Raw genomic sequence first — 18530 nt, forward strand, 5'->3', positions numbered from 1 at the left:
AGCTGGTGCCCAGTCACAAGTGGTGTTCCCCACTTGTTTCATACCTTTACCAATGATCTGGAAGAGGGGATTGAGTGCACCCTCAGCCAGTTTGCAGCTGACACCAAGCTGGGTAGGACTGTTGATCTGCTGTGGGATAGGAAGTCTCTACAAAGGGATCTGGGCAAGTTGGATTGCTGGGCTGAGGCCAGCTGTAGAGATTCAATGAGGTGAAGTGCCAGTCCTGCAGTTGGGTCACAACAACCCCAGGCATTACTACAGGCTGGGGACCGAGTGGCCGGAAAGCTGCCTGGTGAAAGAGGATCTGGGAATGCGGATGGATAGTGCCGAATGTGAGCTGGCAGCTTGCTCAGGTGGCCAGGAAAACCAATGGCATCCTGACCTGTGTCTGGAAGAGTGTGGCCAGCAGGAGCAGGGCAGGGATTGTTCCCCTGTACTTGGCACTGGTGAGGCCACACCTCAAGTCCTGTGTTCAGTTCTGAGCCTGTCTCTGTTTGCAACACACTGAGGTGCTGGAGAGACTCCAGAGAAGGACAGTGGAGCTGGGGAGGGGTGTGGAGCACAAGTCTGATGAGGAGCAGCTGGGGATGCGTGACCTGGAGAAAAGTAGGCTCAGGGGAAACCTTACTGCTCTCTACTGAAGAAGAGGCTGTAGCCAGGCAGGGTTCAGCCTCTTTTCCTAACACAGGATGAGAGGAAATGGCCTCAAATTGCACCAAGAAGGTTTAGACTGGACAAACTTCTTTCGTGGGGAGGGTTGTCAAGCCCTGGAACAGGTTACCCAGGGAGGTGGTTGTGTCACCATCCCTGGAGGTGTTTAAAACCTCTGTGGACATGGCACTCAGAGCTGTGGTTTAGTGGGGAACTTGGCAGTGCTGGGTCAACAGCTGGACTTGATGATCTTAGAGGTCTTTTCCAACCTAACCAATTCTATGTTTTTGCAGTTGTAATTAGTCATAATTGTTTGGAAACTTTCTTGTGGGGAGCACTTGTAGGAGTTTGCATTATCAATGCATCAGGAAGAATTTGCTGAAATAATTTGTGAAGAATTTTTTTAAATAGGAAGCTTACAGGAAAACTGTTATCTTCGTACCAGAACATAAATTGAAAGTAAAAAAAATTGTATCAGTCATTTTATTCTAGTTTATCTAGATTGTCAGATTTTGTATCGTTTATAGTTTTTACAATGGAGTAGAGTAAGCAACTCTTGTGTTGTAATTGTTGTTGAAGTCCAATATTAGTAATGCTGTGTGGCAGAATGTCTATGACTAATTTACAAAATGTTTTTCTTTTTTTCCAGTGTAGGAGTTCTAAATTTTTAATAAAATTTACTTTGTTATGTCTGTTTTCCATTTCATGTATAAAAAGTAGAAGAGGCCCATCAGCTTGCTGAGGTGTTTTCTGAGTGTCCCAATGTAACATATCTCAATTGCACAAATGGATTTTGTAATCTTTTGCTCTGTAGCTTGCACAATGTGGATTAAGTTAATTATTTATAGCACGTCAGGGCAGCTTTTGAAGTGTCCTGTGTGGTGCAGGAGAAGTTGTATTGCACAGGAAACCATCCTACTCTGCCTTGTCAGTCTGGGCAGGGCCAGAAGACTTTTTACTTGACAGCTGAAATAATTTAGTGATCTTTTTCTTCTCTCCAAAGAGTCTGTTGTGTTTGTCCCATCAAATAATTTTTCTTTGCTCACTTTTTATTCTGAGAGTTAATTTTTTTGGGTCAATTTTCCCTTTTAAAGTGTCTCTGGTCTTCCCTAGCCATTTTTCTCTCTAGCCCTTGTTGTTTCAGCTTTTGTGGATTATGTTACCTGCATGTCTCTCTCATGACCCTTCTCAGAAGAGCAGGTGCCCTCAGGCTGGACAGCTGAGTCCATATCAAGCTGGGAAGAGCAGCCACTAGACTGAGGTATGGACAGGGGTCACTGAGGCTCCATAGTGTTGATACTCGCTCACTGTCATCCTTTATACAAGCATTGGATGTCTGGGCTTTTTGCAGGTCCTCTCTTCTTTTCAAGACTGCTTTTGAGAAGGTTCACTGCATTTAAAATGGTCTGCCCCAAGTCTTAGCCTGGAGCAGGGCTGGTAATCCCTAGTCCCAGGGTGGTGATCCCTGTCCCAGTGCTGGTGTCCTGCTGAGGGCTGTGCAGTGACCAGAGCAGGGTGAGCAGGAGAAGTCCCTGCTTGGTGGCCCATTGTCCACCCCTGCCTGCCCTCCCTGGCAGCAGGGCCCTGCCAGGCCCTTGACCTCCCCCCAGTCCTGCTGCTGACCTCTCCAGCTGGCCAGCCCTGGGATCCTCTCCCTCTCCTCGCCCAATGGGGGCCTGCTTGCTGTTGAGTCACTGCTGAGTCAGGCTTTTCACAAATAAGCAGGCCCTGACCGTGAAAGCTCTAAAATTGTTTTTCCCTTTCATTTATCCTGAACACTGTGTCACCTCTCTGCATCCAAACTTCCTCTGATGTCAACGTAGGGAAGGGATTGGGGATGATTGTTTTACAAGGAATGCTGCCATAAAACTGGTCAGGAGACCTGAAAAACTCAAAGCATGAGAAAATATAAAAAACAAAGATGTCATCAACAGTTCCCCAAAACTGGTGGGTTCTCACTTTTATCTGTGTGTATTTTTTATGAGTTGTTTTATTGTAAATTGGTTTTTAATGAACCATTCCATTTAGAAGACTGAAGCATTACTTGAGGGTCTGTACTCACTAGAACTGTTTAACCAAATAGGAAATTACAGACATATTGGAGTTGTGATAAGAGGATATGCTTTGAACTCTCGAAATTCTCCTGCCCCTGGAAATTCACTGGATTATGCATTATGGAATAAGCTACTTTATAGTTGTTTCTTCTTCCAGAAAACGAAACAAAACACTCTTCCAGGAAAATTAGTAGTACTTTTGTTATTCTTCAAACTTATCTTGTTTTTTGTGCCTCTCAGGTCAGTGTGGAAAAACAGCCTAATATGTTTACTTTTGCTTAATTGATCTTACTTTGGATTTGCATCATTTTTTTTTCTGGGGCATCAGTCCTGAGAACTGTAAACAAAGTGGAGATATGTACATGTTATGTTTCAGTCAACAGGGTACTGGTTCTGGGTCCAGATTCTAGTCTCAGTGAAAACAGTGGATAGTTTCTCACTAGGTGGAAATATTCAGAAACCATTTCATCTTTATTTAATTTCTCTCTTACTGAGTGTAGTGAGTAAAGAACTCAGCACTGAGTACTCTTGAACATTTCACACCTGGTGTCATCAATGTTTGTCCTGCTGTTTGGGCAGGTTGTCCAGCTTTTGTAATGAAGTAATTTCTTTTCTAAGGTGAAAATAGCTTTTTTTATCCACACAGAATTGAGAGTGTTATGTATATAATAGGGTAGTTTTCTAAGAGTCTTTCTTATGGATGGCTTTGTACACTTAAAAAAATGTACAAGGTAGTGACTCCAGTAAATGGATCAAAGGGGAGGTTTGAAGACCAGCTTGGTTAAGGTCTTAATTTTGTAAAGGAAAAGGCAAGTATAAGAAATAGCACCAGCCTTTGAAGAATCAAATACAAGTTCTGGAGCAGTGTCTAGTGAAAGCCTGTCAACCATCACATTTTGCTGTTTCTAACGTGATAATCATCACATCTCTCACTGGCTGCCACTCCTGGGTCTTCTGCTTGTTGTGGTTCTTCCCCTCTTCTGCAGCTCCTGTGTCTGAAAGGGAAGTGGCAGAGCAGGGAATAACAGACTGGGGCCTTGCTCCTCCTCTTTGTTCACCATCACTGTAAATGTGGCTGACAGCAATAACTTTCTGAACTAAGGAGATGAAATCAGAACAAGTCAGCAAATATTTGTTCCTAGTATTGACCAGAGCAGCAGATCAATTCACTAAAATAAGGATCTGACTTTTCTGCTGTGCACAGCTGTGATATGGGATGATGTGATGATGGAGAAAAAAGGCTATTTCAGATGACCATTGAAATTCCTCAGGATGTGGGTATTTGGTGTTGATGCTGGAATCCTGTCAGTTTTACTGGTGATATTTCAGCTCTCAGTGCTGGCTACTGTTTGCATCTTTGTGCTCAACATTGTCAGACATAGAATATGCAAGATGAGTGTTACAGGCTCTACACTAGTCCCTTCTAAAAGCTATTATCTGCTGCAGTAATTACCACCATAAAAATTGTAAGAATAGAAATAGGTCTTTCCTCTGGGCTATTTTAGCCCCCCCTTTTTTTTCTCTGAAGCTTTTGTTGTAGATCACAAGCTTTATGACACAGAAATTAAATTATCTCCCTTGTATCTCAAGTATTCTATTGTGGTGATAAACCAAATTATATTTTAGGACCACTGTGCAGCTTGTCTGGGACAGAAATGCTTTTACGTGTGTAATCCAATTAGGATTGGAACCATTATGGTCTTCAAGGGGAGATGGATCTGGAGTTGTCATTTCCCCTCCACTGTGTTTTTGTTTATATGGAATAGCTTATACTTTGTTCAAGGGAGTAAAACCTTTGGTTTTGTGCTGTCTTTAACAAAGTGAATAGTGTTGGCTCCTTTAACCACTTAACTTGAGTTGCTCTTCCAGAGCTGATTTATCTCCTGGAAGGATCACTGAAAAACCATTGCAAGGAAATCACAGGTTTATTCAGCAGAAGCCAGGCAGGTGTGATTGGACATTCCTGTATTGCTATCAATAGAGATAACATAGGAGGAAACAACTAGCAGTCCATTATCAGTTTCTGCAGCCCCAACCTTGTTAACCCTTGGGTCACAACTTCACTTGGCCTGGGAAAAGAAAATTTGAGCATTTCTGCATATCCTATCTTACACTTTCATAGTTTTTCTCAAGTATTTTTCTAAGCTGTTTGGTTAAAGCCCATCTTGTCATCTTAGTTTAACAAGGCTATTAATCATGTTTACATCAAGATACATCATCAGCATTCTCTGAAAAGCACAGGTATATCTGCACTGTGGTGAGGTGTCTTCATTAGTCATGCTGGCTATTTTATTGCAACAGCCTGTAATTATTTTGTCAGTAAATATCAAAACCTCAAAGTGACTACTTGAATGATGCAAAGTAGCCTCCTGCCAACCCATGAAAACTATCAGCTCTACCTTTTGTTCTCATATATAATAATATTGGATATAAAATGATAGTGGGGGAAGACTTTTTTATTAGAAAAGGAAGGCATTCCAATTCAGAAGGTAGATGAAGACTTTGTGGTATCTGTCATCAGGTGGCATAAAGGGCAATCATGGCAAAGGATCAGAAATATTTGAGATCTGCACATTCATCATGCAAGCATTTGAAAAAGCACAATGGCAGTAATGTATTAATATCTCTTTTAACTGTTGTCCCATAGAATTCTTGAAAAGTGGAAGTAACTTGTTCTTCATGAATTAGAAAGCTTCAGGAATGATGGTATAGGACTTCTATTTAGTGACCTTAAATGTTCATACTTGGGCATATTGCTGAAAACAACAAGTCTGACTGAGGTACTTCTGTTTGAAAATAAGCCAGGCAATTAAAAATAGATCTTCTGAGTAGCCAGGGATTCAAAGACACATTTTAGATGTACATCATTACAGGCTTTTTACAAACAGTTTGCTTTGCTGTCTGCTCTTAATAAACTAAATTTGACTCTAAGAAGGCTCTTTTACTTCAAGTTGAGACTGTGGGATATCAGGAACATGACTTGAGAAAATCTATCTGGTGGACACTAGGTAGGATTGGAGGAGAAACACAGGACTTGAAGTAATTTAAGTTTCAACTTCTGCAATATGTGCTTAAGGTATTATCCACTTTGTATGCTCTTCAATTTTCAGTTTTTAAGCAGTTCATCTTCTTTTTCATGCATTGCTTCTCCTGGAAGGACATTCCTCAGTGTTACTGCTATAATGGGTATGGCTTTTCTAATTTTCACCTTAAATGATGCATGCTGGGTTTATAGCAACTGCTCTTGAGCCAGAACTGTCTTTTTGTTTCCTGCTTGATGTTTATGGTCTGTTACTATTGCTTAGTGGAAAATTATTTAGAATAAATTTGTTTTGAAGAGAAATCAAGAGAGTCTGGGGGATACCAGCTGACCATGATGGCTGCAGTTGGAGACAACTGACCTGTTTCAGTGATACCATCTGCTTTCCTGCACTTGGGTAATAACAAAACTCTTCTCAAAGTCTCTGTGGGATTGCCTTGCCATGCTTGTCCAGTCTAGGTAGGCAGTCTAAATGAGGGAACTAGAAGGAAATCACAGTGCAAGGTATTAAGTGCAGGTCTCTGTTTAGGCAGCCTTTTCTTAGGCAGACTTACATAGTTGTGGGATGCTTGCAAGCTTTTGGCATACAAATCCCTCCTAGATAGAGCAGTCCAATGTTTGGTTGATTCAGGAAAACCTTTTTGGTTCTTCGTTACCAGAAGCAGCTGTGGAGGATTTCTTGGTTTTCAGATGAACTGCCCATCAAATAATGCGTTTTGAAATGCATAAATAATTATCAGTGAGATACACAGAGCAGGCAGAATTTGTGCAGATGCCCAGGTTCAGGACAGTATATGAAATAGAAATTTACTTCATATAGCTGGTATCAGAGTTTTGACAAGGAGCCACATGCTAGACTGCATCCAGTGTATAGACAAGAGCAAACTAGGCATTACCATCTCCCAAACAAAATTAATTCATACCGTCACAGGGGCACAACAAGACAAGCAAGGTAGACTTTTGTGTGGAGACTCCTTCCTGTGAATAAAAGCAGTGGAAAGTTAGCCATGCATGGATATGGTATGGGAGCTAGTTTTCACTTAGTTCTTCTGACCCAGAAGCTCCTACTTACCTGTGCAGGGATCTTGGAATATAATGGGATTGTTAGATGCCAGAGAAGGCAGTGCTTTAGCAGCTCTGCAGAAGAATGGAGAGCCTGATGTGGTTCTTGCAGCTGCTTCCCTGCCCTTTCTTCCTTGGAATACCCACTGGAGAAAATGCTTCCTCCTGTGGCAGGGGCAACAGGCAGTCTCTACAAGGGGAACTCTGCCTCCTTCTGGGACAGAGATCTAATCTTTAAATACAAAAGATGCTCCTAAAATGTCAACAGGTGATGGGAAACAAAGATGAAGAATGTACAGTTTTATTGAGTTAGTTTATCAGGACAGGTACAGGAAGTTTCCCTCACATGGTACCTGGAAGCAGGTAAAAAACAACTGATAAGTGTCAAGTTTGGTGCTGCTGGAGACAAGGAACTCACATTAACAGGTCTGCTTGAAAAGAAGTTGCTTTTCAGGTCAGATATCTGAAACATCCTTTGTTTGGCCCACTGGAAATAGGCAATGGGAGAAACATGGAATGAACTGAAATCAGTCATGCTCTGCTAATTATTGTGATGAATAGTGACAACCAGGACTCCTCAACAGAAGGCTGCATTGGCTAACCTTGCTCATTTCTTGCTCTCATAGGAAGACAGGTGGTGGGACCAAGAAAAGAGCTATAATTAAACTCCACCCATCTTCAAAAGCAGGTGAAGAGCTCATAATTCACGCAATAAATCTGGATAATTGGACAATATTTGTACAATTAGAAGCTGAACACTGAATGATTAGTGATTCATGAATAATGAGCTAGTACCCACTCACAAACCTCAATGGGGAAATCAAATTTATATTTGCTTTGTAACGATGATATTTCTCAAATGTCTGTAACCATGAATTTACCCCTCACAGAAAACTGCATGAACATAATTTATTTTTTTTAATTTCTGAGAAATGCCTTTGAAAAATTGTGCAGTACCTTACTTTCATAATCATATGGCAACTTTATGTAGAGCTACTTTTTGGGGAGGCTTGTGTTTCATTGGGGGTTTTTGGAGTATTTTGTTATTGTAGGGTATTAAGTTTACTGTCTGTATTAGGATCCCTAATGGTTTTGTTTTTTGAGCTCTTCTTGGAGACTTTGGCAATGAAGACAGACTGTCCCTATCCAGAGATACAAGGCCCACTTTTTTAGGAACCTGTCTTCACCAGTGGCTGATAGGAGATGCCAAAGAGAAGAACAAACGTCCTCAGGTCACACTCTCTGTCTTGACACTTAATTTATAATCATTCCTCTATGATGTTTTGGGGTTTTTAAACTTATATAGAGAACACAGAACAAAGCCACAACCACCAATAGCTGAGGGTCTAAAAAGGGATTTTTAAGAAGTAAGAGATGGTGTGCGCAGCTCTAATTAACCTTGTATGCCCTTGTGGCTGACCCTGATAACAGCAAGTGCAGGGAGACCTCTTGGGATCCCTGAAGAGACTCCAGTGTGTGTTCCCACAAAGGATACATGAGCCAACAGAAGAGGAGTCACCAGAACTAAAGCAAACAGGTTGTTTGCACTTCAGAGGGAAGATGCTGTCCAAAATGGTTTATCAACAGTGGCTCCAGAGGGGCAGTGGGCACACAGAGTAAATGTGCAGACACTGGAAGCTTCTTGATACAGGGATTACTGCATTAAAGCACTGACTTGGGGCTCTTTTCTTTTGTATTTGCATTTAAAATTGCTCCTCATAAATCCCTTAACAGAATTCTCTTCAGACTCACCTGTTTCTTCTTTCCTGTTACCTGGAAAGAGGAATGTCAGAACAGAGCAACAAATCTCACTTCTGTTTGTTTTAAATCTCCTCCTTTATTACCCCGGCATTGTTTCCTTGTTGTACTTTCATCCATTTACCTAATTCTGGCAGTTAACTCCTGGCAGGAATAGTGTTTCCATAAATTTCACTGTATTTATTGAGCTACACATATGATCATCTGCAGAACAGATGATTATAATAATGATTGCAACAGCCAGGTCTGCAGGATTAACCAGTCAGAATGAGGAAAGTCAGCTGCTTTAAAAAAAATGTTCTTGACTAATATCAACTCCTTTCTGAGCTCTTTAGTGAGTGAATGAGACTGTAAGGAATTTTGAACTTGTAAACCATTCCCATCTCAGGGTTATTAATGGACAAAGGGATGATTTCTGAAATGGGAAACCTGCTAGAATTTATCTGACTGGCAAGTCAGAATAGTTGGTCTAATAACTAATTTTTCTTTGATTGAGGCAACTTTTCTATTTTAGTTCACTTAAGGAAGTTGTGTTGAGGATTTTGTGAGTTTGCTTTTTTTAGCTTTCGCTTTCTTTTCTCTGATTTCTTGTAATCCTCTGTTCTGTTTCAGAGCACGTGGGATTCCAGGAAATGGACAAAAGATTTCAACAGCACACACTCTCATGCTCCAGAGTTTAGAGCACTAGGAAAATTCCTGTTCTGTATGTCTTTGTTCTCTGCCTTTGAAATGGGTATAGTAATAGACTATCCCATCAGGGTGATGAGAGAATGAGCAGATTTGGTGCTGTGTGATCAGTCACTCTGAGATGAGTTTTGAAGTTTTAAATTACCATGTAATCTATAAATGGAGATCGTGATCATGGTTATATTTATCATTAGTTTTGTCCTGGGTATGTAGTAGGTTGATGATCAAATTGCTGTTTACTGGTTTAGCAGAAATCAATAGTTTACCTATAATGTTATCACCAAGGCTAAGCAGAAATTTGAGTATGGGATTCCTTTAAAAGTGATGATATGATTGGAAATTTTCTTTAAACCTAAGAACTGCATCATGCATTATGGAAAACATATCAGGAAACTAAACAAGTTTGATTTTGATGTTAATGCTGTAATGGCTAGTTGCTTTAAGGTTGCTGTAATAACATGTTAATTGTGGTTATGAGTAACAATTGTTGTTTGAAATATTACAAAACTATTAATGAGTAGTAACCTTGTGTACGCTAATTTTGAGATTGAAGCTTGCTACGTGAGGGCAGTGTTTGTGTAAATTTTGCACAGAAATACCAAGCAACAGAGCTTAAGATCACTTGGAGAAAAGGGTTTTTTCTAGTACTCTGATATTGCAAAGTGGGAGGTGCCAGACAATAGGTGTCAGCACTGGTTCAGCTATGCACAACCTCACTGAAAACATAAATTAAGGCAGCTGGTTTTATGTAAATTTGCTGTGAACTCTTAGCAAACTGAAATACCTTAAAGAAGGCTGAAATGGTGTTTGATACTAGTTATGAAATAGATTTTCTAGGGTATAGTCTGGGAAAACAGAATAGATGAAACAGAAGATAAAAGCTGGTAAAAATAATGTATGTATTGTGTTCACTGTGAAATGTTTCTGTAATACTGAAGGATTATTTTTGAAAATTCTAATTTAATTAGGCTCTGTTATCTTGTTAATTATTCAGAGAGGTTCCTGAGAAGAAGACTTTGATATAGTGCTTTCCTAGGTATTTAAAAGAAATAATTAAAAAACCTAATAAAAAAATAACTGAAACTGAAGAAGGAAAGCAAAATCACAAGAATCAAAATGGAGCAGGCAGGATAAGGTACAGTGCTGGGAAACTTCCATGAGACTTTGGAACTGTGCTGCTTTGTGGTGGAATTTTAAACTGGAAGTAGCTGTTTAGATATCTTGTTCAATGAACCAATGCCAGTCATATGGATTCTGCCATCACGTGGATGATTCTGCCAACAGTTTTGGAAGAAATAAACAGGAAGGCTTCATGCAAAATATGTGGTTGTGTAATGGAGAAACCAGAAGAAACCACCACCAGGGAAATGGAGGACAAAAAATCCTTGGTTTTTCTCTGTATTTCACTGGCAACATGCACCCAGGAGCCAGGATATGGGGATTAAGCCAAAACAGGTAAGAGGCTAAATGATTTAAGGGGCCCAGTGTAAACATTGAAGTGCTAGATTTTAGCCTAGCACCTCAAAATAGGTACTGGATCAGAGTGCCAGCTCTCTAGAACTGCTTTTATGTGGACAAACACATACCTGTTTAAATTATGTCCTCCCAGGTAGAGACTACTGCAGCTTTTAAACTGCCAGGAAAAACAGTGAAAGCCTAGCAGCAGATGTGCACATATCAAGGAGTTTTTTAAATAAGCAGGTGCTGTTATTAGAGACCTCTGTGTGGTGAATGCCAGGTGGATGGGCTGTGCACAGAACAAGGGAAACAGCTTTTTGTCAATATTTGGTGAGGGATAGCTGGGAGAACGCCCCCTCCCTGCCTCCCTCCCCTGAAGTTTGCATTGCATTGCAAAACCCCTGTGAATTCCTTGCTGGTGGCAGCCTGGCAGGATCATCCAAAGGGAATGCGGCTGAATTGTGATCCTCTGCTATATAAAAGGGGGCGGGTCACTGTGTGCTTCCAGCTGCTCTGCTGTCATTAGGGCTGCAGGAGCACCAACCACAGGCAGCTGGCACGCCTCTGCATTGCCTCTTATATAACATGGGCTCTCACAGGGCTCCGGGGTGAAAATCAAGTCAAACATTGTGGAGGCACACTCGGGTCACCTGTGTGTGAGGCTGGTGCTCCCTCTGCTCTGGGGAGTAGGGCTGCTCCCACCAGGCTGCTCTGTGGCCCTGCTGGAGTCAACTTGGGAAGGGGTGCAGGATGGCTCCTAACCAGGCAGGGGATGAGCTTGTTTTCTTTGTGAATGGTAAAAAGGTAAGGAGGATCCCAGCTTCCTGTTCAGCTTTCTCCTGGATTGTGGCTTTATCACTTACTTTTCTAGTCATCTTTTTCCTCCTCTGAAGTCTTCTGATAAGAATACATGACTTTTAAGTCCTGTATTAAAAGTCATTCCATGACTAAGTATTAAATTGTGAAGACTACATGTTGCTTTGCTAAATTATTTTCTTCTCTTCTTTGAGTTTACCTTGTGAATTATTCAAAGGATAACACAATTACATAATATTCCTTTTATATTTTTGATTTGTTGGCAATAATTTACTGCAATTCTGATGTAGCTACTTTTAAATAAGTGTGCACTGCTGAATACAGGCATTCCTGCTAGAAATAATTTCAGTATTTACAACATATCTGGAAAATTCAACTCAAATGGAAGCATCCATATATAATTCATCAAAAAGTAATTCTAACATCTGTTTTTTGAAAGGGGTTTAGAAAAATGTTTATTCTATTTCCATTTAAGAAGTTAGAAATCTCTTCAGAATGAAAGCCCACGAACTGGTACTGATTCCTGGTAATAACCTGAGAAGGGACTGTGTCTCACAGGAGACTGGGCTGCTCATTGCAAGTGATGGACACATTTGAACAGCTTGTCCTAGATCTCCCTTTCCTCAGTTTGGACTTTGCCTGGCTAGCAATGCCCCTTCAAAGGCTTGTTACAAAAGTCAAAGCTGACTCCTGGACCAACTACCAAGTTAATTCTGTTTCTGAGCTCAGCTCAGTGCTGCCTTCCCCACCTTCCCCTTGCCCAAACCCTTGGTTAAGGGAACTCGTGCCAAAGCAGCTTCCTGCTGGGAAGGGAAGGGGCCAAGGTTGCTTATCCATTGGTGTGGAGCCAAGAGTTTGCAAACCTTCCCTGAGCACTGCTTATGGATGTAAATCAGGTGTTATACTGTGTTTGGCCTGGACAATTAATTTTTAATCCCTTGAGGGATCACACAATGCTCTCAGTTGGTTAAAAAGCTCTGTGCCCTGCCTTACAGACTAGCACAGGATTACTATCCATTTTGCTTTTTCATGGTTGTTTAATGTGGATGAGAGTGTAGCTACAATTTGGGGTTTTAGTTATGATTTTGTGTCCCAAATTGGATTGGAATTAGAACTTTCTGAGGTACTAGTGGATTTGATATGGATGTTTTGTTTTATTGATATATTAACAGTTTACTGAAGAATGAATTTTATCTAGTGTACACTAAAAATTAGTCACAGAGTTGTTAAATATAATGCTGATGTAGAGCCCAGGCTTGGTTCTGAGGTTTTATAGAGAAGGATGACAACTTAGGCTTTGCTCACACAGATTAGTAGTGGTTCATATGTGTTAATTGACATATCAGCCGTTTATTGTTTCTAGAAAGAGATGAAAACATGAAGCTCCAAGTTAATTGTGACTGCTAATTGAGTCTGGTAATTGAAATTGTGGCATAGGATGGTCTGTGAATTTTATCTGGTGAATTCTGCAATGGAGGCAACAGGTGGCACACCATTAACTTGTTGTCTTCTTGCTCTGTGAAGTTTTTGTGAGATGCTTCCTTTGTGAACCTCAGTTTGTAGAGGGTGAACTTGGAACTCTTTAGTTCTTGCATTAGGAGGTTGCCACAAATGTGTTGGGCAATCCAGACCCTGATAGAAGCCAAGTACCCTGTCTTATTTGATTTTTTTTCCTAATATAAGCCAAATGCCCTGTTTTAATTTTTTCTTTTTTTGGTATGCTCTAATCAGAGAGAATTGTAATTCTCATGCCAGATCAGCTGAGGTTCAAAACCAATAGGCCTCTCATGGTAGGTATGAGGAGCTTGTAAACAAATTCCTGCATACAGTTACAAGTGGTGCTTCAGCACTGGTTGATGCTCAGTTATTACAAGAGCACTGCTCTATGTAATTTGTTAGAAAAGTTCTTTCTCGAGAAAACTTTTGCTAACACATGAAAATGTCTATTAATCAAAGCCCAGAGCTGGCCTTGTGGGAATTTCTTTTATGCATGTGGGGTGAGGCAGAGAAGGGGAGAAATGGCAGCCTAGGCCCTGAAGGCCATCAGCAAAAAACAACCTGTTTATTTTGGATCTTCTGCCTGTCCTTGCTGTGTCCTGCAGGTAATAAACCTCCTGTGAGTGACACTGGCCTTGTTGCATTTCAGCAATTTTTATGGAACTGCTGTTCTTGTTTACAAAAGCCTATGTGCATGTGTAAAGGAGTTTATCGCAGTGTCATCTTGGCAGCTTGGCTGGAAAAAAAAACCGAACAAACACCAAGGGATGATTAATATTACCAATGGTACCAACTGATTTGAATGTCAAAGCTCTCTTAGCATCTTTTCCCACTGCCCCATGGAGCAGGCAGTTCTAGTGAAGGAGCAGGTTTCACTTGCTATACCCAGAGCCTCCAGTGGCTTTTTTTTTTTCTATTCCTTTATTTGTGTGTGTTGCTAAAGTCGCTCAAGTTACTGCCTGAGCAAATGCAGGTTTAAGAGAGAGAATTGGACTCTTGGGGCACTCTGATCTGTGGCAGTGTAGGTGGAGTTTGTTGGAACATTGCCTGACGTGAAAGGTGATGTGATGGAAGGAGTGGTGGGAAGTGCCTGGAAGTGCAATTCTGCTGGAACAGCAGCTAGCAAGAGGGCAAGTGGAGAGGCAGGCATTATTATCTTCTCAATGGTGACCAGTGGCAGGACCTGAGGAAACAGCCTCCATCAGGGGAGGTTATGGAAAGATTTTTCACCCAGAGGGTGGTTGGGCACTGGAACAGGCTCCCCAGGGCAGTGGCCACAGCACCAAGGCTGACAGACTTCAGGAAGTATTTGGACAATGCTCTCAGGCACCTATTGGAATTCTTGGGGGGTCCTGTGCAGGCCCAGGAGTTGAGCTTTGATGGTTTTAGTGTGTCTTTTCCAAGTCAGTATATTCTGTGACTCCAAGTTAGGACATGGCTCTATCCATCTGGGATCCTGATTAAATATTTCAGCTGATTCACTGCGAAGAGTGTGGTAGCGTGGCCAGTGGGAAAGTTTCCTGCTGTGGGAATTCATGACATTGCGAACGGCCTGCTGACGTCCTGTCACTGTACAAAACCACGTGCCAAGAGGTGGTTTGTGAGACAGGGACATGGATTGCAGCAATTTTTTCCCTCACATTAGCCTGGCCTGCACTGGTGTCAAGGACAAGTCTCCTTGGAGCAGCTGAGCACACTGTACATTCAGGACTGTTTATTTCACTGGGGATATAGCTTGGCACACTACTAACTCCAAGTTCTCTTAATAGTCTGCCTAGACTAGAATGCAAATCAGGATGTTCAATTTAAAGCTAATAGAGACAATTTTTTTCTCTTGGCTGACAAGTCTGTCTCATGCATATGTAGCATGTAATTTTAGTTTAAACACTTGGAGTCAATATTTCTATTTCTATTCTGAATGCTAAGGGAGGATCTATGCTGGAAACTACATTAGACCTCTTACCACTTCCAAAGTCTATGAGTATTTGATTGCTGATGGGACCAGCTAAAATACAGGATTTTTCTGAGCTTTGTGAACCTCTGGGTTCTACGTAAACAGAGACTTCAGAGCTTTCAGGGTGCTAGTTTAAAGCAGAAGAAAGTGTTCTCATGACCAGTAGCAAATTTACATTGTGCAGTTATATTTAGTTTGTTCATTTGTGTTCTAATCCTTTTTCCTAATAAATGAATTTGAAATCTCTCATTGTCTTCAGGAATAATACATTCACAGATTTTCGTGTCTTAGGGGACCTTTACATGTGACTGGTCTGACTTGCTGTGTGGCAATCTGGTTAAAACCTTTCACTTTCTCTTCCTGAAACTTAATCAGTGACCAGGGATTAGTGATTGAATGGGATCTTGTCCTTCAGGAAAGCACCTGCTTCTCATTTAGAGATCCCAACTGATGGAAATTTTAGCACACTGTTTGGTAAAATGGGAAAGTTTTTCACTTTCCTTCTGTTCCTCTATTTAACTTGTTCAACTACTGTTCCCTTAAACTGAAAAACCCCCTAACTTTCTGGGAATCATGATTTAAATATGATGCTTTGTGTTGTAAAGGCAAAGTTATCTGAATTAGTGGCAGGTAGAGAAGTTGAAAAACAAGAATATTTATTGAGATGGAAGTTTTGTACATAAAATTATGGGGAAGTGAGTTCAACATTTTTCTGCACTAATCCGTGCACTCTAAAGGTGTAAAGAACTGCTTCAGAACCTGCTCTGTGTGGTACTTGAAAGCACAAAGAACTTCAGGGCCTTTGTGCTTTTAAATTTTAAATACTCAGATCCACTTCAGCAGGGTGCCAGACTAGGCTCCCTGCTGAAGTGGATCTGAGTATTTAAAATTCTCAGAATCAATAAGCAAACAGACGTGTAGTACAAACACAGCAGTACAGAGTAAATTTGTTGAGAGTCATTTGACTGTCTGTACCATCCTAACATTTTCAACAATGTTTCTTTCTGCATTTGATTAATAATTAAGCTGCCAAATGAAGTAAATCTAGTTTAAAATTGTCAAAATATGGTTATCAATCTGATACACCTGCAATCTGACATTTGATTTAAAAAACCAAAAATGAAACAAATTGCCAAACTCTAAAAACTTACCAAAAGGGAACTATTTCTTTAACTGCAGTATCTAAGTTGTCTGATTCTACAACCACAGAAGGCAATGGCTGGAATTCAGTTTCTTTCTGTACAAGGACACTGGGGGAGGTGAGCAGGAGCTGTGGTATTGAGCTGTGAATTATATTGTACTGGGCATCAGACAAGATGTGTTATCCTCACCCACAGGGTTTTAAAATATTTTAAGAACAAATCACAGCAGGAGATTGCAACAAACCACTGGAGGAATGATATGCTGGAGGACAAGCCAGCATCAACAACAGTGAGCAAAAGGCAAGAACAGCAAAAAATTCTTACTCTGTGCCCAGCAAGAGAGACTCATCAGCCAGCATCCTCCCACCAGGAATCTGAAGTGAAGAGAAATGATTCCTTGATCTGTGATGTGTGAGATCTGTGTTAATCCAGAATGTTCTCCAAACTCTTACCCATATCTCCCTCAGATCCTTAGTCTCTGCCAGGATTGCAGATATGCAGCTCCAGTGGAGCAGTTTGAAGTGGCTCAAGTAGCAATCCAGGGCTGTTGGCTGGAATAGAGTAAGGCTGTGGATTGTCTGGGACATGGTGGGAGACACTTTCTGATAAAGTTGAGCAAAGCATCAGCTTTGGGACTTCACACGTTCCTACATCATTAAAAGTACATGGAGATGAGTGGCTAAATGAAAAATCAAGGACTGGGCCTGTCTTTTAGTTCCTGCTTCCTGAAAAGAAGCCAGTGGGCCAAACTTTTAATTGCTTGGTTTGAGTACCTGACCGAGCACTTTTTGGGCTCTTTCAAGAAAACCTCTTGTGATGTTTTCTTTGATATAAGCACAGAAAGTCTTTAGGTGTTGTAAAGTTTCTTCTCTGTGTCTGGCTATCTGGGAAGCTGCTTTGGAAGCGTTTGCAATGGCCATTGGCACAGACACGAGGAAGAAGCTCAGTGTGACAGTGGGAGTTGTGGGGCTGGCTCTTTGCCTGTGGAATGGCTCTGAAAGGCCATTTGTCCACTCACAGTCACAGGGATGTTTGGGATTTCCTTCTCATGTCTGTCTGAGAAGGTACAGAGGGAGGTGTGGGCTTACTCTGAACCAGATGGTCATGGAAGAGCCTCTGCATGCTTTTATTTATTTCTATGAATACAGGAGGTGAGGGAACAGGGGCATTCTGCTCTGAATAGCAGCCATGGGTGCTGCATGATCTGCAATATGACATTCCCAACTAGAATAGATTCTTTTTTCCTGTAGATCATCCCTAGTGAAGGAATGAGATGTGCAAAAAGTGACCAATTGTGTTTTGTAGCAGCAATTTTATCAGTTAATTCTAAAACAGTGAACTCAAACAGGAGGTGTGAACCTTGTCTCTTTAGGATAACTATGTCACGTGTCAGAGGCATAAAACTGGAGCAGGACTGAGTTTGTGAAGGTTTCTTATCAGTGAGAAAAGAAAGTTAAAAAAAATACTTGGACAAATGACCCCTGTTTCAATTTGCCCTTCAAACTGGGAGTGATTAATTTAAATAAACTGTAACTATTGTACTTAGGACTTGCATAAAATAAGAGCCAAGAACATGATTTTCTGGCACACAGTGAATTTGGAAAAGTTTCTTGACACTTTATTAATAACAGAAAAAGGGGAAGACAAGCCCTGTGACAGGGGTGGAAGTTTGGTTTGGGACCTCTGGGCAGAGGTTAAAGTAAAATGCTTTATGTCTAATGGGTAACTTCTAATTAACTCTATTAATAGGATGGAGGTGGTTCAAAATGTGCAGCAAAAATGTTTCCTTTCTTAGAATTTTGTATTCCCACATTTAGGATGGCTAATACTGTAATACTGATTGATTTAATATTACAAGGGAAGAAAGAGAAACTTCAGAGAATCTGTACTTGCTGTCCATCCTGTTGCACCTGTGTTGTCACGTTACAGTTTCCACTGTTAGGGTTTTTCTCTGCAAAACCTATTACTGGTGCTTTTTCTGTCATTCTGTTTATCTGCTCATTTTCTCTCTCTTCTCTGTAAAAAGGCAGAGTTCAGTTACTCAGAGTTGACAAAGATGAGACACCATTTGGGACGTGTCAGGAACCCAAGATTTTAGTACAAAACACAGTTCTTCCTTTTCTCACTAAGTCTTTGTCTTCTCACTACTGTTTGGCATTTTTGATGAAGGGTTTTTTAGGTTTGCCTTAGTTTGCCATGTCTGAAAAATTCAGATGCATATAATGTATGTACTTCCCTCTTACACAATAAATTCAAGGAAAACTTGTGTCTGGACACATGACCAACATTGCTGGAATAATCTGTGATTTTTGCTTCCTGCTTTGGAAAAGAAGTTGCAGAAAGACCAAACTTTCCCCTTGCAATGAACTTATCTGTGTTGTGAAACCTGTTGTGTTTATCAATATCTTTCC

General features: G+C 40.8%; 1 protein-coding gene across 9 annotated transcripts in view; it reads left to right on the forward strand.

The window, feature by feature from the left end:
* The window catches only part of XDH (xanthine dehydrogenase), a 76849-nt gene that overhangs the window by 17481 nt on the left and 40838 nt on the right, over positions 1-18530 (forward strand). For 2 of the 9 annotated variants that reach the window (XM_064709529.1, XM_064709532.1), the window contains 2 exons: positions 9178-9268; positions 10537-10707. The exons of 1 other annotated variant lie outside the window; for it this stretch is intronic. In XM_064709529.1, coding sequence (XP_064565599.1) covers positions 10687-10707 — 21 coding nt within the window. In that variant the 5' untranslated portion in view covers positions 9178-9268; positions 10537-10686. Of the gene's footprint in view, positions 1-1795; positions 1913-9177; positions 9269-10021; positions 10708-11460; positions 11515-18530 lie in introns of those variants that run through there. 6 more of the 9 variants (XM_064709535.1, XM_064709534.1, XM_064709530.1 and 3 more) reach the window with 5 other exon arrangements.

This window comes from Zonotrichia leucophrys, chromosome 3 (genome assembly GCF_028769735.1).
Source record: "Zonotrichia leucophrys gambelii isolate GWCS_2022_RI chromosome 3, RI_Zleu_2.0, whole genome shotgun sequence".
Classification (NCBI taxonomy): Eukaryota; Metazoa; Chordata; class Aves; order Passeriformes; family Passerellidae; genus Zonotrichia; species Zonotrichia leucophrys.